Raw genomic sequence first — 24,964 nt, 5'->3', positions numbered from 1 at the left:
TGTAGACATCTTTTGTTTGTCAAAGTATTGATACGAACACGTTGTAGACGTCGCTTGTTTGTTTACATCCGCTTGCAATCAAACTAGAGAAATCAAGACCCCGTTTTTCAACTTTCCTCACCGACACACTGCTACAGTGGCGACGAGGATTTGTGGATTTGTGTGCTAAAGGACTGATTTAAGTTTTAGAAGACAGAAATAGCTGCCTTTCCCTCTGATGGTGGAGAAATCGAAGGATGAAGATATACTCACCCATTCACCCCATCGGAACCGTCCTGGCCACTCTGGATTCGTAAATAGCCTTTGTGTAGCAGGCTACGAATCAATTGTTTCAATAGGAAACTGGATTTAATACAAGTAGAATTACAATGGCAAATAACTCAGGTAAGATTGACTGTTTTGACCCCAATAAGATTAAGTGGGAGATATGGCTTAGTATGCTGCAAGCTCATTTTGCATACAATGGAGTCACTGATGATAACAAGAAGAAAAATTCTTTATTAGTATCATTAGGAAGTGAAACGTACAGCACGGTAGCTTCGCTCACTTCACCTAATTTGCCACATGAGAAAGACTATAATGATTTAGTGAAGCTTCTAAAAGCTTCACTAAATCATTATAGCACATTACAAGGTTAAACCGAGCTATCATCGGAGTTTGATTAAATTTCAAAACAGAAAGAAAAAATCTGTTGAAAGTTTAAGAGACTTGTATGCAGACTTGAAAAGTCTAGCCAAAGATTGCAACTTTTGGACCTTATTCGACGCCCGAGTGAGAGACCAACTGCTTATGGCTATTGAAACTGAAGTGTATTTCCCGAACTTAGTTGCAGAGAATTTGGATTTACAAACTATGTCTTCAACGGACACCTTAGAGAAAATTTTAAATTTGGAAAAAGCTTTCGTTGGAGAAAAGCTCCCGACCACTGAAGTGAGGAAAGTGGGGATTAGTTCTGAATATTCTAATAGTCAGAAAAAAGAAAGTTGTAAGCATTGCGGGTATCCACATAAAAGTGAGAACTGTAGGTTTAAGCACCTAACTTGTTCAATTTGTAACACGAGAGGACACCTAAAACAAGTGTGCCGTTTTGATAAGACTGTGTCTGGTAAGCCACACGGTGCCCAGAAAGGATCTTTTGGAAAATTTACCAACAAGAAGACGTTTGGAAAAAAGAAAACTAATATGGTTTTCGAGGGAATTTCTCAGGAAGAGAGAGATACTGGTAGTGATGATAACCAATTGTTACATTTAGTGGATCGACCTAGCCTTCCAGAAGTGGTTAGTGATGATATTTCTCATGAACCTATACACAGTGTTGTAGGTAAGGTTTTGCCAGTGAGAAACAAGGTTGATATAAATATTGAAGGTCATAATGTGCCGTATGAAATTGACTGTGGTGCCAGTGTGTCGACTCTAACCTTACATTGGGTTAAGAAATTAAATTTATCTCTAGAGCCTAGTGATAAAATTTTGAAGGCTTATGGTAATAATGATTTGCATGTTTTGGGTAAGGTTTATGCAAATATATTTTATAATGGTCACAATGTAATTCAAAGTTTGTATGTAGTTGAATCTAATAACTCTAACTTATGTGGAAGAGATTTAATGCCTAAAATTGGTATTGCACTCACAGGTATAGAGGAAGGAGTTAATGTTTTGGATTCCAAGGTACAATTAGATAATTTTTCAGCTGATTCTAGATTGCCAATTTCATGTGTTGTAGCAAAGGTACACCTAAAGAGCGGTGCTGTGCCTAGTTGGAAAAAAGCAAGGCCTGTGCCCTACCACTACAGAAAATTGGTAGAAGATGCTTTAGAAGAGTTAGTTGATAACAATATCATTGAACCAGTACATTCTAGTACTTGGGCAGCTCCAATTGTACCAGTGTTAAAAGCTGACAAAAAGTCAATGCGTATCTGTGTAGATTTCAAGGAGTTAAACAAAAGTATTTCATGTGACCAGTACCCTTTGCCTAAAGTTGATGAAATCCTTGCTGTTGTTGGGAAAAGCAAGATATTCTCAAAGATTGATTTAAAAGATGCTTACTTACAGGTGCCAGTAGATGATGAGAGTCAAGAATTGCTAGTAATTAATACTCATAAAGGTCTTTTTAAATATAAAAGATTACCCTTTGGACTTGCATCATCTCCTGCCATCTTCCAAAGATTGATATCCCAATTATTGATGAATGTAGATGGAGTAGTTGCCTTCTTAGATGACATATTAGTCGGAGGAGAGACTAAAGAGGAACATGATATGAGATTAGATAAAGTGTTGAAGGTATTTCAGAAACATAATGTTGCTATTAACAAAAAGAAAACTGTTCTGAATACCAATTCCTTAGAATACTTAGGATATGTCATTTCAGGTGATGGCATAAAACCTTCACCAAGGAAACTTGCTGCTATTTTAGAAGCACCTATACCAAAGTCTGTAGGTGAAGTTCAATCATTTTTGGGTCTAGTCACTTATTATTGTAGGTTTGTAAGAAATTTTTCAAGTGTATTAGCACCTCTGTATGATTTACTGAAGAAAAATGCAAAATTTAAGTGGTCTTCTGTTGAAGCAAAAGCATTTATGACTGTTAAGGAAGAGTTAGTCAACTCTGATTTACTAGCCAATTTTGATGGTGAACATGATGTTATTGTTGAAGTAGATGCTTCACCAGTAGGAGTAGGATGTGTGTTAATTCAAGAAATGAATGGTAGTCCAAGACCAGTTTACTTTGCAAGTAAAAAGCTGTCTGCTGCTGAGCTAAATTATTCTCAGTTGGACAAAGAAGCTCTAGCGTTAGTGTACGCGGTAACTAAGTTTAAATATTTTTTGCTTGGACGTAAGTTTGTGCTCCGTACAGATCACAAACCTCTACTTGGTTTATTTGGTAGTGAGAAACAGATTCCTGTCAATGCAAACGCAAGAGTACAGCGTTGGGCATTATTGTTATCCCAGTATGATTACCAATTGTGTTTTAAATCAGGCAAACAAAACATTGTAGCAGATACCCTGAGCTGTTTGCCTGTATCAGATTCTGTTTTAGACTCACATACACCTGCTGAATATGTGAATTTAGTTGAAAATTTGGAAGATCAAAATATTTCCTATGAAAGGGTTAAGGTTATGACAAAGAGTGATCCTGTTTTGAGGAAGGTTTTCCAATGTGTTAAATTTGGGTGGATTGATAATCCTGTTATTTCTGAATATGCAGCAGTTAAAGCAGATTTAAGTATATATGAAGATGTGTTGCTATTTAGGAATAGAGTAGTTATACCAGCTGAATTAAGAAGTAGTGTACTTTCACAGCTGCATGTAGGTCATAATGGTATCAGTGCTATGAAGGCTGAAGCCAGGAATTGGATATGGTGGCCTAAGTTAGATCAAGATATATCTGAGGTTACTAAAGCTTGTTCAATTTGTTTTAAAAATTTTCAAGGTTCTCAGGAAGTTACCTTATCATGGCCTGAGACGGGTAAGTCTTGGTGTAGACTCCATATGGACTATGCAGGTCCAATCAATGAAAATTATTTCTTAGTGATTGTGGATTCACACTCAAAATTGATGGATGTTCATGTAACAAAGTCAACAACATCTACAGTAACAATTTCTATGCTGAGAAAAACTTTTTGTAATTTTGGGTTACCTGACATTGTAGTTTCAGATAATGCCTCATCATTTGTATCTGAGGAAATGGAGACTTTCTTTGAAAAGAATGGAATAAAACATACGACACCAGCCCCATATAACCCATCATCTAATGGTTTAGCTGAGAGAGCTGTAAAAACTTTCAAGGAAGGATTAAGTAAATTTAAGGAAGGTGATATCAGAACCAGAATTTGTAGATTTTTGTATAACTACAGACGTTCAATTCATTGTTCCACAGGTAAAGCTCCAGCTGAGCTAATGTTTAACAGAAACTTCAGAGGTATAATTGAGAAAATTAAACCACAAAATAAGAAGGAAAAGGTTTTGGAAAAAGTGTGTAAGTTTGAGAAGTCTGAATATAAGATTGATGATGCTGTTTTTGTAAAGAATTATGGCAAAGGTCATTCATGGTTGGAAGGGAAAGTAATTGAAGTTCTAGGTGTGAGAAACTACAAATTGATGTTAAAAGATTTTGGAAACATTGTTTGGAAAAGACATTCTGATCAACTTATGCCTAGATATACACCAACTGTTCCCAGTAATGACACTGTACGTAAAGACAACTCGGGTAGCAGTAAACCTTTTGTGACTATGTATTCTTCAGGTCAAGGACACTGTCCTAATAGTTCAGAAGTAATCGATAAGGCTGATGAAAATTCCTCTGTAAATGTTGATAATGATGATAATGCTGTGAAAGTACCAAGTCCACAACCAGTTAGAAGATCTAGCAGAGTTATGAAACCACCTGATAGATTGAATCTATAATTGTGGTGTTATAAAGATAAATGTTTCAGTTATGTTCATATGGATACTCCTTTTTCAATAAGGGAAAAGGGATGTGGTAAATTGAGATTAATTGTCTTATTATTATTTTTATATACATGAAAATGGTGTTAAAGAATTGTATACTGGTGCTGTAGATTCCTTTTATATGTGATTCTCATATGTTTTATACTTTGTAATAGGTTTAGATCCTATACAGCACTTTTAGTTGTGTGTATCTAATTGAATCCTATGTAGACATCTTTTGTTTGTCAAAGTATTGATACGAACACGTTCTAGACGTCGCTTGTTTGTTTACATCCGCTTGCAATCAAACTAGAGAAATCAAGACCCCGTTTTTCAACTTTCCTCACCGACACACTGCTACAGAAGGGCTGCAACCAACTGTCCTTCTTGTCCTGGTTGGTAATCAGCCTGCCATTGTGGTGATTTTAGGTTAGGAAAAAGCACTCAAGTTGGCAAGTGCTTCTGCGATCCTCACACCCTTGACTACCAAGGGGGTCCAAGGTAGACTCCTGTCCTGGTGTGGCAGACTACCCCATGGACAGGATGACAAGAGTGTGTTTCTAGGGACATATATCCTAATATCACAGGATGGAAAATGGGACTCCACAGGGGGGCATTTTAAGTCCCTCTTGAATACGCTAATGTAAGATTACTCCATAGTATTTCAGAAAAAAAAAAAAAAAAAGGAGGACTAGGAAAGAAATTGGAAGTGGATATGTAGAGCAAGCTAGGACCATTGGTAGGAACTGATAAGTGACTTCATTCAGAAAATGTGATAACTGCTGATAGATAGACTTTATTTGGCAATAAATCAATGTACATGAAGTGCAAATAATGACAAGAACACATAGTTCGAAATAATAAATGTAAATTGCCGAGGATAACACAAAAAGCATGAACGCTTATTTCCATTGTGGTCCTCATCAGGTTATTATTCTACATTAAGTCACACGGACAAACATACATAGGGGGTTGAGGGGACCAGAGACACTCATGAGTAATACCAGTCAGTACACATATGTTGAAGTCTACATCCCACTTCTGACTCAATTTCCAAACCTTGTTTAGGTCTCTCTGTAGTGATTCACAATCTGTTTCAGTATTCACTTTCCTCAGCAATTTAGCATCATCTTCATCCATGTCATTCACATAAATAAGGATTACAAAGGATTACAAAGGCGGAGCATGCCGACAGGAGACCTTTTGATCCATATCTAGGTCGGATGAAAAAAAAAAAAAAAAAAAATCATATTAATAATAAATTTTTTTTATAATAATGTAAATAACAAATAAAATACATAAATAAATGCATAGGTATAGTTGAATAACAAATAAACAGGTAAATAGTAAATGATAATAAATTGACATATAACTAATATTAAAGGAAAATCAGACAGACAAATTATAACAAAACAAAAACAAATAATATAACATAAATTATAATCATTACAGCATCTTAGGTATTTATCTAAATGATTCTTAAAGCTTTGAACTGAACTACATTGCACTACCTGTGCAGGAAGTTTATTCCATTCATTAACTACATGGTTAGCAAAGTTGTTTCTACCTATTTCCAAATTGAATCTATTTCCGGACAGTTTGAGACCATTGTTTCTTGTCTGATTCTCATTCAGGGTAAAAATTTGGTCACTTTTGATGTTGTCAATTCCCTTTAAAATCTTAAAGACCTGTATCAAGTCACCTCTGAGTCTACGCTTTTTTAGGGAAAACAGATTCATGTGCTTAAGTCGATTTTCGTATGATTTATTTTTGATATTTGGAATCAGTTTTGTGGCTCGCCGTTGTACTTTTTCCAATCTGTCAATGTCTTTAATGAGATTCGGTGACCATACGGAAACAGCATATTCCAAATGTGGACGAACTAACGATTTATATAGCTTGTTAATGAGTGATGGACTTTTGAAATCAAAAGATCGCGCAATCAATCCCAGAATCTTATTTGCTTTCTCAGAGGCTGAAATAGTGAACATTATTGGAGCCAAAACCAATCCCTGTGGAACTCCACTAATCACCTCCTAACCTGAACTCTTTTCTCTCATTTTTCTGGCATGCAAGAAATCCTCCATCCAGTTTAGTAATTTACCTTTTATCCCTCCTATGTTTTCTAATTTTTTTAAATAATTTTTTGTGTGGAACTTTGTCAAAGGCTTTTTGTAAGTCTAGGAAAGCACAATCAGCCCATCCATCCCTTTCTTGTATTATATCTATTAATCTTGAATAGAAACAGACTAAGTTTGTGGCACATGATTTTCCCTGTCTGAATCCAAATTGTCTTGGATTTATTATATTGTTTTCTTCTAAGTATTTTATCCATCTATTGATAATTTTTTCACAAATTTTGGCTACAGTGCTTGTAATGGAGACTGGTCTGTAATTTGTTGGTTCTACTTTGTTTCCTCCTTTATCCTGTATATTGGTGCAATATTGGCATTTTTCCATTCCTTTGGTATTTTTCCTTCTCTGAGTGAGCAACTCATTTTGTTGTATATTTTGTCCATTAATTCTTCTTTACATTATTTTAGTATCCAATTTGCATCTCAATGCCGTACTTTTTCTCTAGTGAAAACCAACTTGAAGTGATTGTTCATGATTTCAGCCATTTCTAAATCTTCTGTATATTCTATATTTCCATGGCATAGTTTCACCATTTCCTATTTATTTTTTACTTTACCATTCACATATCTATAAAATAGTTTGGGTTGATCTTTACATTATTTTATGATGTCTTTTTTGTAGTTTCTTTTTTCCTCTGTGTGCACTTTTACATATTAATTTCTATGGTTGATATATATTTGCCACTTTCCAGGTTTTTTATCTTTTTTTTTCATCTTTTCCAAGGTTTATCTCTTCTATCTTTTGCCTCACTGCACCTTCTGTTGAACTAGCACTTAATGTACATCTTTTCCTGTTTTGGTCTTGGTATGTATTTATCTACTCCATTGTAAATTTCCATTAAAATCATCCATTTCTCTTCCACTTGTGTCTCCTTATTGTAGAATTTTTCACAATTTGCATTTTGAAAGAATTTCTTAAGTTTTCCCAAATCTGTTTTGCTGTACATCAGCCAGGTTTCAAGGGCATGTTGAGAACATCATTGATGCCAAGGGCAGATTCATTGAGTAATGGGACACCAGAAGTGTGCTGATACAGTCCATTTTCTTTTTTTTTTTTGCAATAAATGCATATTCAACTAAATTGTGACTTTTTGTGTGACCCTAAAAACCGAAACAATTACCCTACACACCCTGTATCTACTACAACTTCCCTGTGAATTCTTGTATAGTCATTCCTAGCTTGTTTGTAGCTTCTTTTGTTTTATTGTCTTTTCCTCCATTTTCCCAAAACCACATCCCTGACCTTTTTTGCAATCTCAGACTTTTTGTTAAACCAGTTTTATTTCTGTTTTTTTTTCACTTGTATTTGTCACATTTGTTCATTCCCCAGTTCTAAAAAAAAAAAAAAAAAAAAAAAAAAAAAAAAAAAAAAAAAAAAAAAAAACATTTCCTCCTCATTCCCATGAATTCCTCCTAGTTTCCTTCTTCAAAACACTTTTTCAACCATAAGTAATCAGTTTTCTTAAAACTAAGTTTCATTTGCCAATGTGATTCATTCCTTGGGTCTATTTCCTCATCCTCCCACTGAAATTCAACTGTAGTGGTTTGGTTTGAACAAGCCAGGGAAAATGAAATTCACTTTGGTCTCTTATTCTAATCTCTTTGGTAAAACAACCACAAGTAATAGCCACTGCTTAGTGGATCTGATCAGTCGTAGCTGGACGGTGAGCCTAACGTCAGAGGCGGTGGCGGCTGATGACGGCGAGGCTCGATGGGACTAATACAAGACTGGACGAGATGTTGTTGCTGCTGCCGTGGCTACTACTATTCTGCCCTGACTGGCCGCCGCTGCCCTATTTAAGGGTCGCTCGCGGCTCAGCGTAGTTGGCAAGAGAGGTCGCTAGCCGCTCGAGAACCATTTGCTGGCTCCTGATTGGCTAGCTCATATTCACCTCTTGCCAACTATGGGAAGTGTGTGACCGCCTGTGGCTGCGTCGCTCGCGGCTCAGCGTAGTTGGCAAGAGAGGTCGCTAGCCGCTCGAGAACCATTTGCTGGCTCCTGATTGGCTAGCTCATATTCACCTCTTGCCAACTATGGGAAGTGTGTGACCGCCTGTGGCTGCGTCACTACACAACTGTTACATGGTCACTTTTTCCTATGGGGCAAAGGTAGCTCAATGAGCTGATGATGTCTGGCTCTTCAGTTAGTAACATTTCTAATCTTGTGGGAATGTCATTTCCTCTTACCTGGGTCACTTCCTTTACCCATTGGATTATTGTGTTCTCCATTGTTATATTTAAATAGGTATTTCCCCTGTAATCTTTTTGTTTCCCATTCCTCCCAGTTGACCTTACTGCAATTTAAATCTCTAACAAAGACTATATTGCTACTCTGTTCAACTTTTTTCTTTAGGAAAAGAACTGTATCCAATAACATTTCTTGATATTCAGTTTCTTCCTGTCTTGGAGTACACATGCCACCATGAAGTTTCTCTTATTCTGCCCTTTAGTACTAATTTTTAGGCGAATTGCTTCAGCCTTGTTTTCATTCAGATTTGCTTCTTTCACCTGTATACTTCTGACAACAAACAATACCCCTTCACCCAACTGATCTTCTCTGTCTCTTCTCCAGGTGTATTTTTTATTCCCCAACTGTAGGTCAACATTTTTTGGGAGTCTTGTTTCCACTAGATATAAAATATCAGGCTCATTTATCCTTAAGTAGTCATTCATCTTCAAGCTTGCTGATAGTAAACAATCAACATTAGCATAAGCTACTCTAAGACCTTCTTGTTCTTTAAGAAACCATTTCCTCACCTTGTGATTGACATACATATACCAAAGGCTTTTTCCCCCTTACAAGGGAGGTAGCAAAACAACAAAGGCATAAAATCCACTCCCACCCATTCCATCCACAACATACTCCACTCCCATCCATCCCCTTCCTTTCCTCTTATCTTGGCACCTCATGGATGACGGGTCATCCCTACATCTTGCCCACTGTCCTGGGTCGGCAGTGTCACAAGACACAGCACATCCAAGGCTGCTTCATTAAATCAGCGACCCCCCCTCTCCATCCCCTCATGCAGAAAAGGAGATGGGGAGAATCCCTTCAGGCTATGTCTATTTCTCGCACAATCCCTCACCCTCCATCCCCCACCCACTCCCCTTCATGCATCACACCATCACCTATATACAACTATTCTCTACTCACCCCTATCTTCTGTCCTCTCCTGTCCTTCCTCAACAGACATTCCCCTCTTTCCCAATACCCCTTTTACCCCATCCATCCATCCCATCCTAGGTCACCCCCTCATGTTCACTCCTTCCAACTCACCCCCCATTTTTTTTTTTTTTTTTTGTCCTCCAATTATTTTTCACTTTGGCTTCCTCTATGAGCAGGGTGACGTTCATGGCTGGTGGGACAAAGCAGTGGGATGAAGGCCTCTTTTGTTCACACCACTACATGCACAAAGGCGCTTCACTATCACTATCACACAATTTTGCACAGTCCCGCATCTTCCTCTTACTGCCTTCTCTTACATTTTCATCTCTCCATCTGCATCTTTTACCTTTTCTTCTTTACTTGATTTGCCTCCTCTTCCTCTCTTAATTTCTTTCCAAAACATTTTTTTATTACTTTCAAAATTTCATGTCATACTCTTACCCCATTTCACATCTGCTCTCCTCTTTGCCTCCTTTATCTTATGCTTTACTTGTTGGTACTAATTTCGAAATGAAGAAGGTTAGGGAATTAGCTAGGAAGAATTTAGAAAAATCTCAAGAAATTACAAAGGGATATTATGATAGGAAAGCAATTAGGAGAGAGTTTATTAGTGATATGTTCTAATTTTGGCACCATAGTAATTTACTTCACTTCATCCAAAGTATGAAGGACCATTCAAGGTGCTGGAGAGAAGTGGTGATAATTATATAGTAGGTAATCCTAAGAGGAGATAGGGAGTGCAACAGGTTTGCATAAATTGGTTAAAAACATTTCACAGAGAGGTTCTGGAAGAAATTTGTGTGATCAAGAGAGGATGAGCTGATGGGGATCTTGATTCAGATGTTGAGGGTTTATTTATTTATAATTTAGATAGGTCAGATATGAATGAGACATTAAAGGGAGCTCTGTCATCACTTGGAGGGGAGATGCACGAAGAGGTTCAAGCAGATATGCCAAGATATTCTCTACATGCCCCACTGTTACCCAAGCCATTACTCATGACATTGTCCTAGAATAAGGAGCAAAGCCAGTGAGACTGGCTCCTTAGAGATTCTTGCCCCAGAAAAGGAATATCATGGCAGAGTAAGTGGATCTACTGATATGGCAAGGACTAGTGGAACCTAGTACTAGCCTTTGGGCTTTGCCGGCTGTGCTAGTACCCAAGCCCAGAGGTGAGTGGCATTTCTTGTGGACTATAGAAAGGTGAATACAGTCATGAAAGCAGACCCATACCTTCTCCCTAGGACAGATGACTCAATTGAAGAAGTTGCAGCAGCTAAATTCCTCTCCAAAACAGACTTAATGAAAGGATATCATCAGATCCCCCCATTTATCATAAAAAACAGCAAAGTATCTTTCCAGTGCCTCATCAATTGGCTAGTCAATGGACTGCCAGGCATCAAGGTGTACTAAGATGACATCAATATTTTTGCTGATACATGGGAGGATCATATGATGAGACTGGAAGATTTACTTAACTGACTGTAGCAAGCACAGTTTACTATAAACCTGAAGAGTGCCTTCAGTAGGAGCATCATTGGGTACCAAGGACATCAAGTAGGACAGAACTGCATCACACCATTAGAAGCCAGGGTGAAGAACATTGTAGACTACAATATCCCAAATACAAGAAGAGGCATCAGAAGATTTGTGAGGATGTTGGGATTCTATTAAAAGTACTGTCGAAATCTAGCAGAGGTAGCTGTTCCCTTAACACAGATGCTCTCTCATAGTCATTTAAAGTGGGATGAAGGCAAAGATGCAGCCATTGTGGAATGTAAAAAGCTCTTGTCCACCCAACCTGTCTTGATAGCTCTTAATTATGGTGAGACATTCTTTTCATTTTGTGATGCTAGTAATGTAGTGATTGGTACCATGATAGCACAAGAGAAAGATAGTGTCATGAGACCCATCTCATTTATGTCTCAGGTTCTCAAAGAGTATCAAAGGCAGTATTTGACAACAGAAAAAGAGGCCCTCAGTCTCATATCTGCAATACAAAAATTCAATTTTTTTTTTAGATAGTAAGGTAGTAGTTTTGAGTGACCATAATCCACTGAAATATGAAATACATCTTAGAAGGAAAATGTAAGAATGATAAACTAGTCAGATGGGCATTAACACTCAAGGGATACTTAAACATTCAGCACATACCTGGAAAATTAAATGTTGTAGCTGATGCATTGTCATGCCCTGACATAAAATATTTAAGTCTTGCTTCACAGATTTAATTTTTTTCCTGTGAAGAGGGATATATGATGTGTGTAGTTTGTGTAGTAGTTGTAGTTAATATGATGGTAGAAAGAAGTACCTCAAGTAAACTAGGTCAAAAGAAAAAGGATGTGAGTGTCTTCACAAACACATATATATATATATATATATAGAGAGAGAGAGAGAGAGAAAAGAGAGATAGAAAGAGACAGAGAGAGAGAGGAGAGAGAAATAGGAAGAGACAGAAAAAGAGAGACAGACAAAGGGGGGGGGGAATACACACATCTTTGCGCCAACCCAGGTCAGACACATAGAAGAAAGAGGGACAAGTAGTAGTGCTGGAATTAAAGACTGCAGAAACTAAAAAAGAATTTAGATGGGTTTGCAGTGACTTCAGGCAAATAGGATAATGAGGAAGTGATTGCCTTATGGCATCCTTGCATGGCACATGCATGTGCCCTATTTAAATGGAGTGAGAGCCAGGCATTATCTCACTCCTCATTTATTTATTCTTCATGGTGCAAGTAGAGTAAGTAATAAAAGTTTTATTTTTTTACATAGCCTTTATTTTCCCCTGTGGAGAAAAGAAAATTGTAAAAGGGTAAATTGTTAGTCAAATGTATGAATTCTATAAACCTCCAACATGGCCAAATAGAAGCCCTTCATAAGAATACACCAAGATTCATGACAATGACAAAGTTATTACCATGTTAGTTTATGTCATGAACAAAATTCCTAGGGGTAAAGCCTTGTTGATATGGGGCTAGTTTAGTAGCCACTAGAGCTAGCAACTTGTAAATTACCCTTTTACTTGCCCAATGTTAACAGAAAGTAAACTTGCCTCTAAACTATTCTAGTATCAACACTTACTTGCTGGGTAAGTTCACTTACAGCTACCACTAGCGGCTACTAAACTAGCCGTGTCAATGAAGCTTTAGATTTGTTCTATTTTGAGTCAAGCATGTACTTGCCATGGCAGGCTAGACCAATTTAGGTCTGCTAGCCAAATATTGCCCATGGGCTGGATGTTCTCCATCCCTGCCATTAAGTAATGTATCAATTAATCTTTTCAAAAGAACTATCTTATACATTCTAATTATAGCTGCTTTCATGACATTTTATCCAATAACCTTCTCACAACCCAAATGACAAGATACCAAGGGGAGCTAAGCTTGTGGTGTCCTATCTTTGTGTCTCGCAGTATCTAGTTTGCTCTTAAATTCATGTATGATGTTTGTATACAAGGGTGGCTAATGAAACAAGATTGAAGTATATAAATTATTTAGCACAACAGACAAAATACATGCGTACGCTCTCAAGGCATAATCGAAACTGACAACTTGGGGATGCCAACCTAGGCGGGAAAACTCGAGAGAGCAGAACATTTGGTTCTTACATACTTTGTACAAATATAACATAATTCTAATAATTTAAAGTACATAAATTTCATAGTAATTATGTATAAAAGGTGAAAGCATGTATTTCCCAATCTAATAATACATACACAATATTCACAAATACAGACGCTCCTCTACTTACGTTCATTCGTTTTACGTTTTTTCGATTTTACGTTTGAACTGACTGTAAAAAAAAAAATTGTAAAAAAAATTTTTTGTGAGTGAATTTTTTAGTTTAGAGTGCTCCGTAGTACGAGACATTCAAATGATACTTACGCATGATGCTGCATCCATTGTTTACATGGCACAAATGACAGACTGAATGTGCCTTGCCTCCTCCTCCACCATCTCACTTTATGTTGCTTTAATTTAATTTATTTGAAATAAATGTTATTATTTTACAATGTTATTACAGTTGATTACAGTTGAAGTTTACTGGAAGAGGCCTTATGTGGCCTGTGACTTCAAGGTGGCAGCCTGATTTCTAGTATGGTGTTGTCTGCATGCAGTGTTAATTTGTGCTCTATAGTTAAATATTTGCTCTTGTTCCTTCCAGAATTTGCCTAGCCTTGCCTCAAACTTTTTGACCGAGTCTGCATTTACCACCCACTCTGGCAGCTCATTCCAAATTATATGCTTATAATTAATGATTTAGAGGTGTTTTATAAGATACGGTAATAGAATTTATGGATGTATAGTACAGTATGAATGGTCATACATTACTGGAACGTACAGTAACAACTTACGTTCATTTTCACGTTACGTTCGGCCGTTCGGAACGTAACTAAAACGTAAGTTGAGGAGCGTCTGTATATGGTGCTTACACGTAGACCATAGCATTTGCACACACTACTGTTTCATCCAATTTGTTTCAGACATCCACCACTTTGTGTGGAAAACTGTTCTTTTTCAGGTCCCTTCTGTAACTGTCCTTTTTGAGGGTTTTTTTTCATGTCCTCTTGTAAAGTAAGGCCTATCATTTTTTAGCACTTTTCCAATGGAAGGATGTGTCCATTCAGTTTTACCATTGGATGTTTCTTTGCTTGATGGATGTCTGGTGCAAGTAATGTTACAAATGATTTTTAGGGGCAGGCCTCCATTCTCCGATTTTTAAGTCGTTGTTCTAGTTTAACCCCTTCCATATGGTGATGCCTACGTAGGCGTCATGAGGAGCACGTGGGTACGCGAGGATACCGATGTCGGCATCTTGATTATATTTATTGTAGTTGTACCTGCGTGACCCCCATACTCTGTAAACTGGCTTCATCATATTTTCTATGGTTATCAAAATTCATGGGTGAAAGAGAGAACGATAGATACAGCGGTGACTTTATTTTTTATTATGCAAGTATTATGATGCAACATCGTATGTCTGGCAGCTAATGCTGCCCGCTAGATTTTGGCCCGGCGTGAAGTGGTTAAATATATTTAGGTGTTCTTAGCAGCTATTTTGCAAACAGTGTGCTAGGTTACTGCTAGGACATCTGTGTAGGTGGGCACTTTGGTATTGTGTTTTGGAAGATCACTTATGAAGAGGCTGAAGAATATTGGTGGGAATATTGCCTATTAGTCTTTTAGTTCCAGAAATCTGGTTGTACTGGATTATTCCACACTGTCTGAGGTAAGAAGCTTGATAGTCATCTCTTGTCAGCAAGCAATCTGAGCACCACCAGAGTGAGAGATTGAGAGGAGTGAGTGATTCTCTTCTGATATTAGCAACTGAAATTTATGTTATCATATGCTGGTAACTAAAGTTTCTTACAAATTAATAATAAATCACCAAGCATTAAGCATTAAAACATCAATAAAAACATAATCTACCAATTAAGCAGTGATAAGGTTACCCATTCAGCACAGAACCTCATTCTCGAGTGATTACAACCATAGGGCTAGGGGACAATCCATTCAAAATATTACCAAAGTGAAAGCATAAAAATAACTTACTACACACAAAATAGGTACAGATATTAGCTCAGGTAACATTGCTAAAGCCACAAGTATTTGTTGCATGTGACTTGCCTGATGTGACAAGATTTGTATGCAGACAGTATGTATCATGTGTATGCACACAATATACAGTTTTTTCATTCAAGAAAATCACATATGACAACAATTTGGAAAACTTGCAAGAGAATATATATGAAATGAGAAAACAGTGAAATACCGATAGTTACTCAAATTCCATCCTGAGAAATACAATTAAGATTTGGTTTAACATTGCGAACAACCTCTTATCAGGAGGCTAGGATAATGCCCCTTACAGAGGACTTTGTAGCATGGAATTTAATGAACCATGCCCTTGGCCCAACTTGCTGACTGTCACCTCAACCTCCGCTGGAAGGAAAGTACAAGATATTCTTGGATAATAGATTATATCAGTAAAATAAATTTAAAAAGGGACCTTGGAATGATGGCTTGTGAGAATGGTTATGTATGGATGATATTTTGATACAGTCCTAAGGGATTTCTCTCTATCTTCTCTACTTTCCACATGAGACAAGGAAGGAGGGTTGTCATGTAAGTGAAGTAGCCCTGCTGTGGATGCACTGCATTGCTTCTAACCTAGGCAGAGGGCAAGAAACAGGGATGACCCTTCATCCAAAAGGAGCTAAGATAAGTGGGAAACAAGGGTGGTGGATAGGAATGGAATGGGTGGGAGTGGGTGCATGCCTTGATTTGGGTACCACCATTATAAGGGGGGTGAAGCCCTTGGTACATGTATATAGACAGGAATGATCATAGATAAAAATCTAATATTTGAAAAACATTTTGCTTAGAAAATTTGTGACCTTGGACAAAGGCATGTCTAGTACTCATTTAATGTCTGCAAACCAAGCATGATGCTTATAGATATGAAAACATGTGGAATGATTGAAAATTTATAGCTACTGAATTAGTACCAGGATTCTAAGTCTTGTCATACCCATATTAAAATAATAGAACTGCCCATAATGAATAGTGATCAATAAATCCATTGCCCCAGATCTCTTACAAGAGACCCACAGCACCAAAATGGGTCTCCTTATGAAGGTGGGCTATTTGTGTCCTCTTGTGTGGTTCAAGTTCACAAGTGGTGTTGGTGACTTCTCTTCTTCAATGGTGATTCCACGGCAGAGAGGTTTCAGGAAGCTGGATTCTGTATCTCCTGTATATTGATGAGTTTGAGAAGTAATGATTAAAGGCTTTAAGATATGTTAACTGGAGAACATGAAAATTAAAGAAGGATTTTGTATTAGGAGAAGAATCATATACTAAATGACTTAATTATAATATATATGTGAAAATAGCCATATCAAATCTATGGAAACATTTACACCACAATGTTCCTGACATGTGAAGCAACTTGCTTTTATATTCTATTATATATTATAACTCTTGAAACATATCTGGACAAGCATTGGGAGCAGCAAATTTTCATATGTGTCCACAAAACATAAAGTCACTGGATGAAAAGTTTACTCCAGAAATTCACTATGGTAAAGTGGGAAGAGGTACAAAACAGTATCAGTGAAGAGCACTGGGAACCCAAATAATATGTTGAAAGCCCAGAAGGGAAGAGGCCCATCAGAAGACACTCTGATATACCCAGGGAAAGAAAGATACTAAATAAACAAATGAGGAAGAAATGTATGGAGGAAGTGAAGAGGACATTGAGTGCCAAGGTAGTAGGAATAGAAGAGAAACTAAAGCAGTCCCACATAGAGCAAAGGATATGGGAAGAAGCAAGGGCAGTAGGAACCATAAGAAAGAACCCCAAATATTTCTACAGGTACTGCAATAGATTTTCACAAACTAAGTCTCAGATTGGGCCACTGACAAGCATGAATGGCAGCCTGGCAAGAGACCCAAAGAAAATGTACCAGCTACTAATGAACCGATACAATCAAGTGTTTAGTAAGCCAAGGGGAAAAAAAAAAAAAAAAAAAAAAAAAAAATTGTGAAGAAGCCCAAAGACTTCTTCACTGCCGAGCCCAGACTGCAGGGACAGCCACAACTAACAGACCTCACCATCTCAGAGGAGGACATAGAAAGAGCCATTAGGGAGATCAAACCCAATGCTGCAGCAGGACCAGATGGAGTGCCAGTGATTCTCCTCAAAAAGTATAGCAAGGCCTTGACACACTCACTCTACTTATTATGGACATGCTCAGTGGGTGGGGATGGTTCCAGAGGAACTTAAGAAAGCAGTGTTCCCCATCTACAAAGATGGAGACAGAAACCTACCAAAAAACTATAGGCCAGCTGCCCTCACCTCCCACTTAATCAAAATATTTGAAAAATGTGTTAGAGACAGGAGCCCCAAGTACATGGAAGATCATCACATTTACAGCAACAATCAACATGGCTTCAGGAGTGGAAGGTCCTGCCTATCCAAACTCCTAGCACACCACAACTGTGTCTTGCATAGCCTGGTGTAGGGCAAGAATGTAGATTACAAAGGATTACAAAGGCGGGGCATGCTGACAGGAGACCTTTTGGTCCATATCTAGGTCGGATGTGAAAAAAAAAGATCATAATAATAATAAATGAATAAATAAAAACTATAATAATGTAAATAACAAATAAAATACATAAATAAATGCATAGGTATAGTTAAATAATAAACAAACAGGTAAATAGAAAATAATAATAAATTGACATATACTGTACATACATATACCAAGGCTTTTTCCCTCTTACAAGGGAGGTAGCCAAAAAGAAAAAGGCATAAAATTATTCCCACCCATTCCATCCCTAAATACACTCCACTCCACCCTCCTTCTTATCTTATCTTGGATCTAGATGCCCAGTTTTCCTGATATACCAAGGGCTTTTATCTTGTGTAGTAGTATGCCATGATCTAGCTTGTCAAATGCCTTGGCAGTCTAGAAACACAACATCTCATTTATTATTAGTTGTATGTCAATTTTTACTTCTTTTTTTTTGAGTAAAAATTGACATATAACTAATAATAGATGAGATGTTGTGTTTCTAGACTGCCAAGGCATTTGACAAGGTAGATCATGGCATACTACTACACAAGATAAAAGCCCTTGGTATATCAGGAAAACTGGGCATCTGGATCCAAGACTTTCTTGCGGGTTGACACCAAATAGTAGGGGTAGATGGATGCAAGTCATAAGAGGCAGAGGTGGTTAGTTGAGTCCTGCAGGGATCTGTTCTGGGCCCACTGCTGTTCCTGTTGCATATGATGGACATCAAAGGGACTCCTTCCTCACAACATTCACCAAAGACACTACCATGATTTGCCACACCAACACCACAGAAGTGTTCTGCCTCCAACAAGACCTGGATACAGTGTATGCTTAGGCAGCTTTAAGCAATATGCACTTCAATGAAGAAAACTTTGAAATATTGAGGCATGGACACAACCATAAATTAAAAAGAGACAACAATGCTGTATGCAGAAGGGGGGCAAGTAATCGCAGTCACAACCCACATCAAATGCCTGGGGGTGCACCTCTGTGAGGACTGCTCATTCCAGCACCACACGGGAGACAGTCAAGAAAGCCAGGATAATGGCTGCTTGGGTACTGAGAATCTTCACCAGCAGGGGCCCAGAGAAAATGCTGACTCTATGGAAGACCCTGGTACAGCTACTGCTAGATTACTGCAGCCAGTTATGGTCACCCCACATGAGAGGTGACATACAGCAGCTAGAGGCAGTACAGAGGTCTTTCCCTAGGAAAATACAGGGCACGAAAGACCTCAGTTACTGGGACAGATTGCAAAAACTGGGCCTGTATTCCCAGCAATGCAAGAGAGACAGCTATCAGGCCACCTACATTGGAAAGTCCTAGAGAGACAGGTGTCTGACCCAACAGCCCAAGACCTACAGTCCTACGTGACATGGAGGAAGGTGCGTCAATGCAAGAGACGCAGCTTGTCATCTACATCCCCACAGAAAACCAGAACCATGCTGGCAGCCAGCCTCCCTTGTGAAGGTCCAAAGATGTTCTACTCACTCCCAAAAGTGATAAGAGGCATGTCTGCGCACAGCAGATATTTTCAAAGCTGCACTAAACAGATTCTTGAGAACAGTATCAGATGAACCCCAGCATAATACCAGACCAAGTGGCTCTGCAAAGAAAGAGAAACTAGATTGGGCAGCAGTGGCAGACCACCATGGCTGGGAAGCAGAGCTTCTAGACAAAACCAAGTAAGTACAGTAAGGTAATGCAACTAGTTTAACACTCCATTAAAAAAACTCCAGGGCTCACAATGAATAATTCTTGTCTGTCATTCAAACACTACATACTTCTCCTCACATGTATCATCTTCATACTTGTCAAAAAGTAAGGGGAAGTGTTTTTTTTTTTCATATATCTTCAGTATAATCATGCTTGCTACATGCAAGGAAGACTGACCTACTTCGACCCGATCACCTTGCAAAGAACATGGGTTTACGTGATTAGATTTCTCTATACTTTATTGTTCTTCTTAACTTGTACAACACAATTTCGCTAAAAGTTCATGCGAGTTCCATATTTTTATTACCTGTAACTCCCGCATCATAATTCTGGAGAGTTTCCAGATAATCAAAAATAACTTAAATAACAATACATACTATACCGTAGAAATTGCTAATCCCTATTTTTATGTTACTTGAAATACATTAGTCTCTTATATACTGATAATTGTGTAAAAAGTGATACAACACCAATGAGTGAAAGTAGAAAGACATCATGTTTTCCAGTTCTTCGGTTTTCTTGTCCCAGCCGCGCAGACGCAGCGCGAATGGATGTAAACATTGAAGGTATGTAGTGACGTCAGTGCCAGAATGTCGTGCGGTGACAGAGGACAGGCGCACAGGAGATACCTTGTAAGGTCTCCAAAGAAATCACGAAAAAGTGAAGAAAAAGGCGCAAAGCTAGATGATTTAAGTGTCCATAAAAAGAACTTCTATGTCGCATCATATCCCGTCGTACTTATTTTTAATATAATCCGTACGTTATTATATCATGTGTTTTTATTATTGAAAACGCTGTACCGCGCGGGCTCGTACGTATACTGTACCAAAACAGAAGTTAAAGAACGGACTTCAGTTGAATTGGTAGAGACAGGAGCAGCTGTAAAAGAACAAGAGGTTGGCGAGGAGTACGGAATACTTAGTGGAGGTACAGACATGCCACCGAAGTTACCACCAGGGCCAGGGCCAGGTGATCCTCTTCTGGCCAAGCAGAAACATCACCACAGAAAAGCTTTTGAATATATATCCAAGGCCCTCAAGATTGACGAGGAAAATGAAGGTAATACAGATATTTCTTTTCGGTCGTATGATATTACTCCCAAAAGCATATGATATGCCATATCAAGTGTAGACTCCAAGACGGTTGAGTTTGAATGATGCTGTTCGTATTTGACTGAGTAACTTGGTTTTGTGTAGCACTAATCAGGGGAAGATAGTGATTGAAGAGAAGGACTGTCACTATTTTGTGACTATATTTAGTGTATAGAAGAATTCAAGAAGTGAAATATACTATCCTGTGTACTTAGGCAGGATACTATTCAGGCTGTTCATATTGACACTGCTACTGGCCCTTAATCAGTTATGCTGATTTAACAATTTCATTACACATATTTCTCTCAGCTTATTGAAATTGCCTGTAGGCTGTTTGAATTGAAGTTTTTGTCACAATTTATCAATTAACAGAGAGGGGGTTAGTAGATACCCATTCAAGCCTAAGAGTAGCAGTCCTGGCTTTAATTAAATTATTATATTTTATTATTACTTCCCATCAGTTAAATGTCATTACTAGTGCCAAGAAAATATAATATTTAATAAATAATATTATATTATATTATTGAATACAAATTAGGACATCGCCAGATAGTTTGAATCCACCGGGATAATAACATCCATAAACCAGGACTACCTAGGGCCATATTACATGTAAGTGTTACTCATCTCCTCAGGTACACTGAGTGGAATATAGTTGCTAGGGAGTAGCCAGAATAAAAGGTATAAATTATTATGAGTGGAGAAATTAAGAGGGACAAATTTTTAGAATATTGAAGGCACTCATAAAGTTGATCAAGTAAAGTAACTCAAGTCTCGCAATTTATAGCAGGAAGTATATTATGCTAGAATGTCCCATTCTATACCATTTAGGACTTCTTTTGGTAAATCCAGAATAATTCAGCACAATCTTTTTTTGAGTTGAAAGATTGCTTTGTCTTTCATTTTTGCAAGTTACAATACTTATTTCTGACCTTGCTGATGAGAAAACTATACCAAAGAAATTGGTTTGATGTTTTATTGAAATCAACCAAAATCAACAAAACCCATTGAAACCCTCCTAAGTTGTTATATCTTTCTGAAACTGTATACATATTTTGATCTGTTCTTTCTAATGGTGAAACCAGATACTACTAATCTGATGATTTTTTGTGAAATAATGGCAAGTTTCTTTATAATCCACCAGTATTGCTTGCATAGCTCATGATCATGAAGTTTTCTGTTTGTTAGGTTCGGTTAGGTTAGGAAGATACATCTTAACATTTCATAATGTAACCCTTATCAATAGTAAAAGTTTTTCAAGATTTTGGGTTTTGAGCAGTTTGGTGGGTATCACAAAACTGGCCATGATCATAGTTTTTTATTTCTTAGGTTAAGATACATCTTAATATTTTATAATGTAACTTTTCAGTATTTAGGGTTTTTCAAGATAGTGGCTTTTGTGTGGTTTGGTGGGGATCAAGAAAGTGGTCAGTATGTCATGAACCAAGGCAGTTAGGCAAAAAAGATCTGTTAAGAAAACTGAGCAAACTTTACATTTATAGAGAGTTATTTCAAAATTAAACACATTTCATGGTTATATATTATCCAGTTCTACTGGTTTTAGCAGGTTTCACCCAGATTTTGTTGGTTTCGACAGTGTTGGACCTCAAGGAAATACTTTTAATGGGTATGAGCATCCTCTTCCCATATCAATAATAAATATAATATGTACTGTATATGTATGTGTGTGTGTATATATATATATATATATATATATGATATTTACACACACACACACATACATACATATATACCGGTATATATTAATGAAAGATTTTTAAAGGAACTTTATTTCAGAATAATTTGAATTGTGTAAAAACATGGTTAGGAAAAGAAATGACTTTATAAGAATAGAAATAAAATCAGTCACTGTGAGAGCAATGGTAAATTTTTTTAACGGAGTGATTATTTTCACAGGTTGATGAGAATAACACCGACCAGTGATGATTAAATATTTACTAATTTCACCACCGATTTTTGAAGTGCACAGCCAGTCAACAAGTACAAACCCAAGACTTATGCTTTGAATTTTCCTCCAAACTCATTAAAAGATTTAATTTAAAAACTTGTTAAAGATATTTCATTGTGGTTCATTAATTGGTTTGTTGTTGGTTTGGAAACTTTACATTCATTAAAGATATTTCATTGTTGTTCATTAATTGGTTTGTTGTTCACTATTGAATAGTGAAGAAGAGTGGAATTGGTGTAAGAATGAAACAGGTACTTACCTTGTGGATGTCTTCTATTTCTCTTACAACCAGGAATGACTGTCTTGTAATTAACAACAAAATGCTGTCACATAATCATGAGGTGAATCAAGAACTTCAACAGTTTTATGCACAGAGAAGAACATTTACTGCTGGACAATTAGCAGAAGTAGATGTAATCAGAATGAATCCAGGAAATAAGCAACTTAAATAATTTTTGCGGTCAAAATTTAATAAATTTGTAACATTGCAAAATATTAGTAACCTAAATCATAAAGTGAATTAAGTTTGGCCTTACTGACTCTTAAGTACCATAATGCCCAGGAGACCAACACTTAACCCCTTCCTACGTAGGCGTCATGAGGAGTAAGTGGGTATGCGAGGATGCCGACGTTGGCGTCTTGATTATATTTATTGTAGTTGTACTTGTGTGACCCCCATACTCTGTAAACTGGCTTCATCATATTTTCTATGGTTATCAAAATTCATGGGTGAAAGAGAAAACGATTAATACAGCAGTGACTTTATTTTTTATAATGCGAGTATTATGACGCAACATCGCACATCTGGCAGCTAATGCTGCCAGCGAGATTTTGGCTTGTATTGAAGGGGTTAACAGCAGCTTTGACTAATTGTGGGTTATCTGTGCACAAAGAAAGACTTGTTGAAAGAAATTGTTACTTGTTGGGAGCAAAATGGAAATACAACTGTTCACTGCACCATCTTGCAAGCACCAGCAAGAATAGATGCAGGTGAACTAGCATTGAGTGATGAAATCTGTGGTATTGCTCCAGAAAAAACACAAGCCACACGTCAAGACAATGATACACTTGATGGAATTTCTCCAACTTTTCAATCGGTTTCTGAGCAAATGAAGGCAGTAAGTGCACACTTGGCTATAGTTAAGTGCTGGGGCTGTCCAATGCAAAGTTGAACATTGGGAGGCTTCAGCAATGCACAGAGGAAACATAAAGCTAGTGTCACATCCTAGGCCCTGTATTTGAGTTGATACATCGAATCGTAACCCATGACTCAAGTTTAGTTGCTCGGCGGCCTACGTTTCTGCTTTATCTTCAAATTTCCTACCAATTGCTTTGCACACACCAATCTCTATCCAGTGAAGAAGAAAATTGATCCCAGACAGGCCCCCTATGTCACATTCTAGGCCCTGTATTTGAGTTGATACATCAAATCGTAACCCATGACTCAAGTAGTTCCTGCAATCCAGTTTCCTAGGTCGATATTTAGCCTCTTACGATCAAGTTAACTTCACTGGGATAAAGAAAGATGGTGGAGTGCAATCACTAAATTTACTGTCTACATAATTATACGAGTTAATCTTACTAAGTAATCTGTGGGAACAGAGTGCGGGCACAATAATCAGGTGGGCTCAAATGTGCCCACACATCTTTTTTAGCTACAGCCATACAACACCAGTGCCATGGCACAGGTGACACTGTATGTCTATATAACCTATCCTATTTCTATTTACCCAGCTCCACACAATTTACCAGTATCTTTATTTTTGTGTGAAGAGGGCTTACACTATAGTCAGTAATACTCATCTAAAACATATAAGCAATGGGGCATGGAAGTGAGGATCCTACTTTGAGTCTTCATTTGATTTACATGCCGTCTGACCTCTGCTGGGAGAATGCCCTGATTTTGTACTCCTCTGCTGCCAACCTTCAAGTCTTCTACATCGTCTTTATGCGTAATACCCTCGTCTATATAGGTCGCGGTGAAAAACAAGTCCGTTGTTCCTCCACTGCCATCGTTTTCATGCGTAATACTTGCGTCCATATAGGTCGCGGTGAAAAACGAGCCCGTTGTTCCTCCACTGCCATCGTCTTCATGTGTAGTACATTTCCACCATGATTACGGTGGAAACATAACACTAGTGTTAAGGTGAGAAGTAAATTTTCTAAGAAGACAGTATCAAATATATTAGAAGAGGAGACTGGATGATTCAAGCATGATTATGGAGAACATTTATTACATCTGTACTAAGGAAGATCCACCTTGAGAAGGGAGCCAGGAACCGCTGACTGAGTGGACAGATTGTGCCAAATACCATGGTAGATTGTTTCATACTGCTTGTATCAGGCACTCCAGTGACAGTGTACAAAGATATATTT

The 24,964-nt window shown here is 37.7% G+C and overlaps 1 protein-coding gene and 1 long non-coding RNA gene across 4 annotated transcripts in view; one reads left to right on the top strand and one right to left on the bottom strand.

Annotated features, from left to right (window-relative positions):
* The window catches only part of spas (spastin), a 367,066-nt gene that overhangs the window by 53,992 nt on the left and 288,110 nt on the right, over positions 1-24,964 (top strand). The window contains exon 1 of one of the 2 annotated variants that reach the window (XM_076208390.1): positions 20,123-20,587. The exons of the other annotated variant lie outside the window; for it this stretch is intronic. Coding sequence (XP_076064505.1) covers positions 20,464-20,587 — 124 coding nt within the window. The 5' untranslated portion in view covers positions 20,123-20,463. Of the gene's footprint in view, positions 1-20,122; positions 20,588-24,964 lie in introns of those variants that run through there. 2 annotated transcript variants of the gene reach the window in all.
* LOC143038822 (uncharacterized) lies at positions 13,948-20,111 on the bottom strand. 2 transcript variants are annotated; one of them, XR_012967614.1, is made up of 3 exons: positions 19,999-20,111; positions 19,304-19,418; positions 13,948-16,482 (listed from the first exon to the last, which is right to left on the bottom strand). It is a non-coding gene; the product is annotated as an uncharacterized LOC143038822 (long non-coding RNA). The 2 variants fall into 2 exon arrangements; XR_012967613.1 differs by having other exon boundaries at positions 19,304-20,080.

The sequence above is a fragment of the Oratosquilla oratoria genome, chromosome 25 (assembly GCF_046742065.1).
Source record: "Oratosquilla oratoria isolate Oo_2021 chromosome 25, ASM4674206v1, whole genome shotgun sequence".
NCBI lineage: Eukaryota > Metazoa > Arthropoda > Malacostraca > Stomatopoda > Squillidae > Oratosquilla > Oratosquilla oratoria.
The sequence above is the reverse complement of the archived record's forward strand: the minus strand, read 5'-3'. Positions and strand labels throughout refer to the sequence as shown.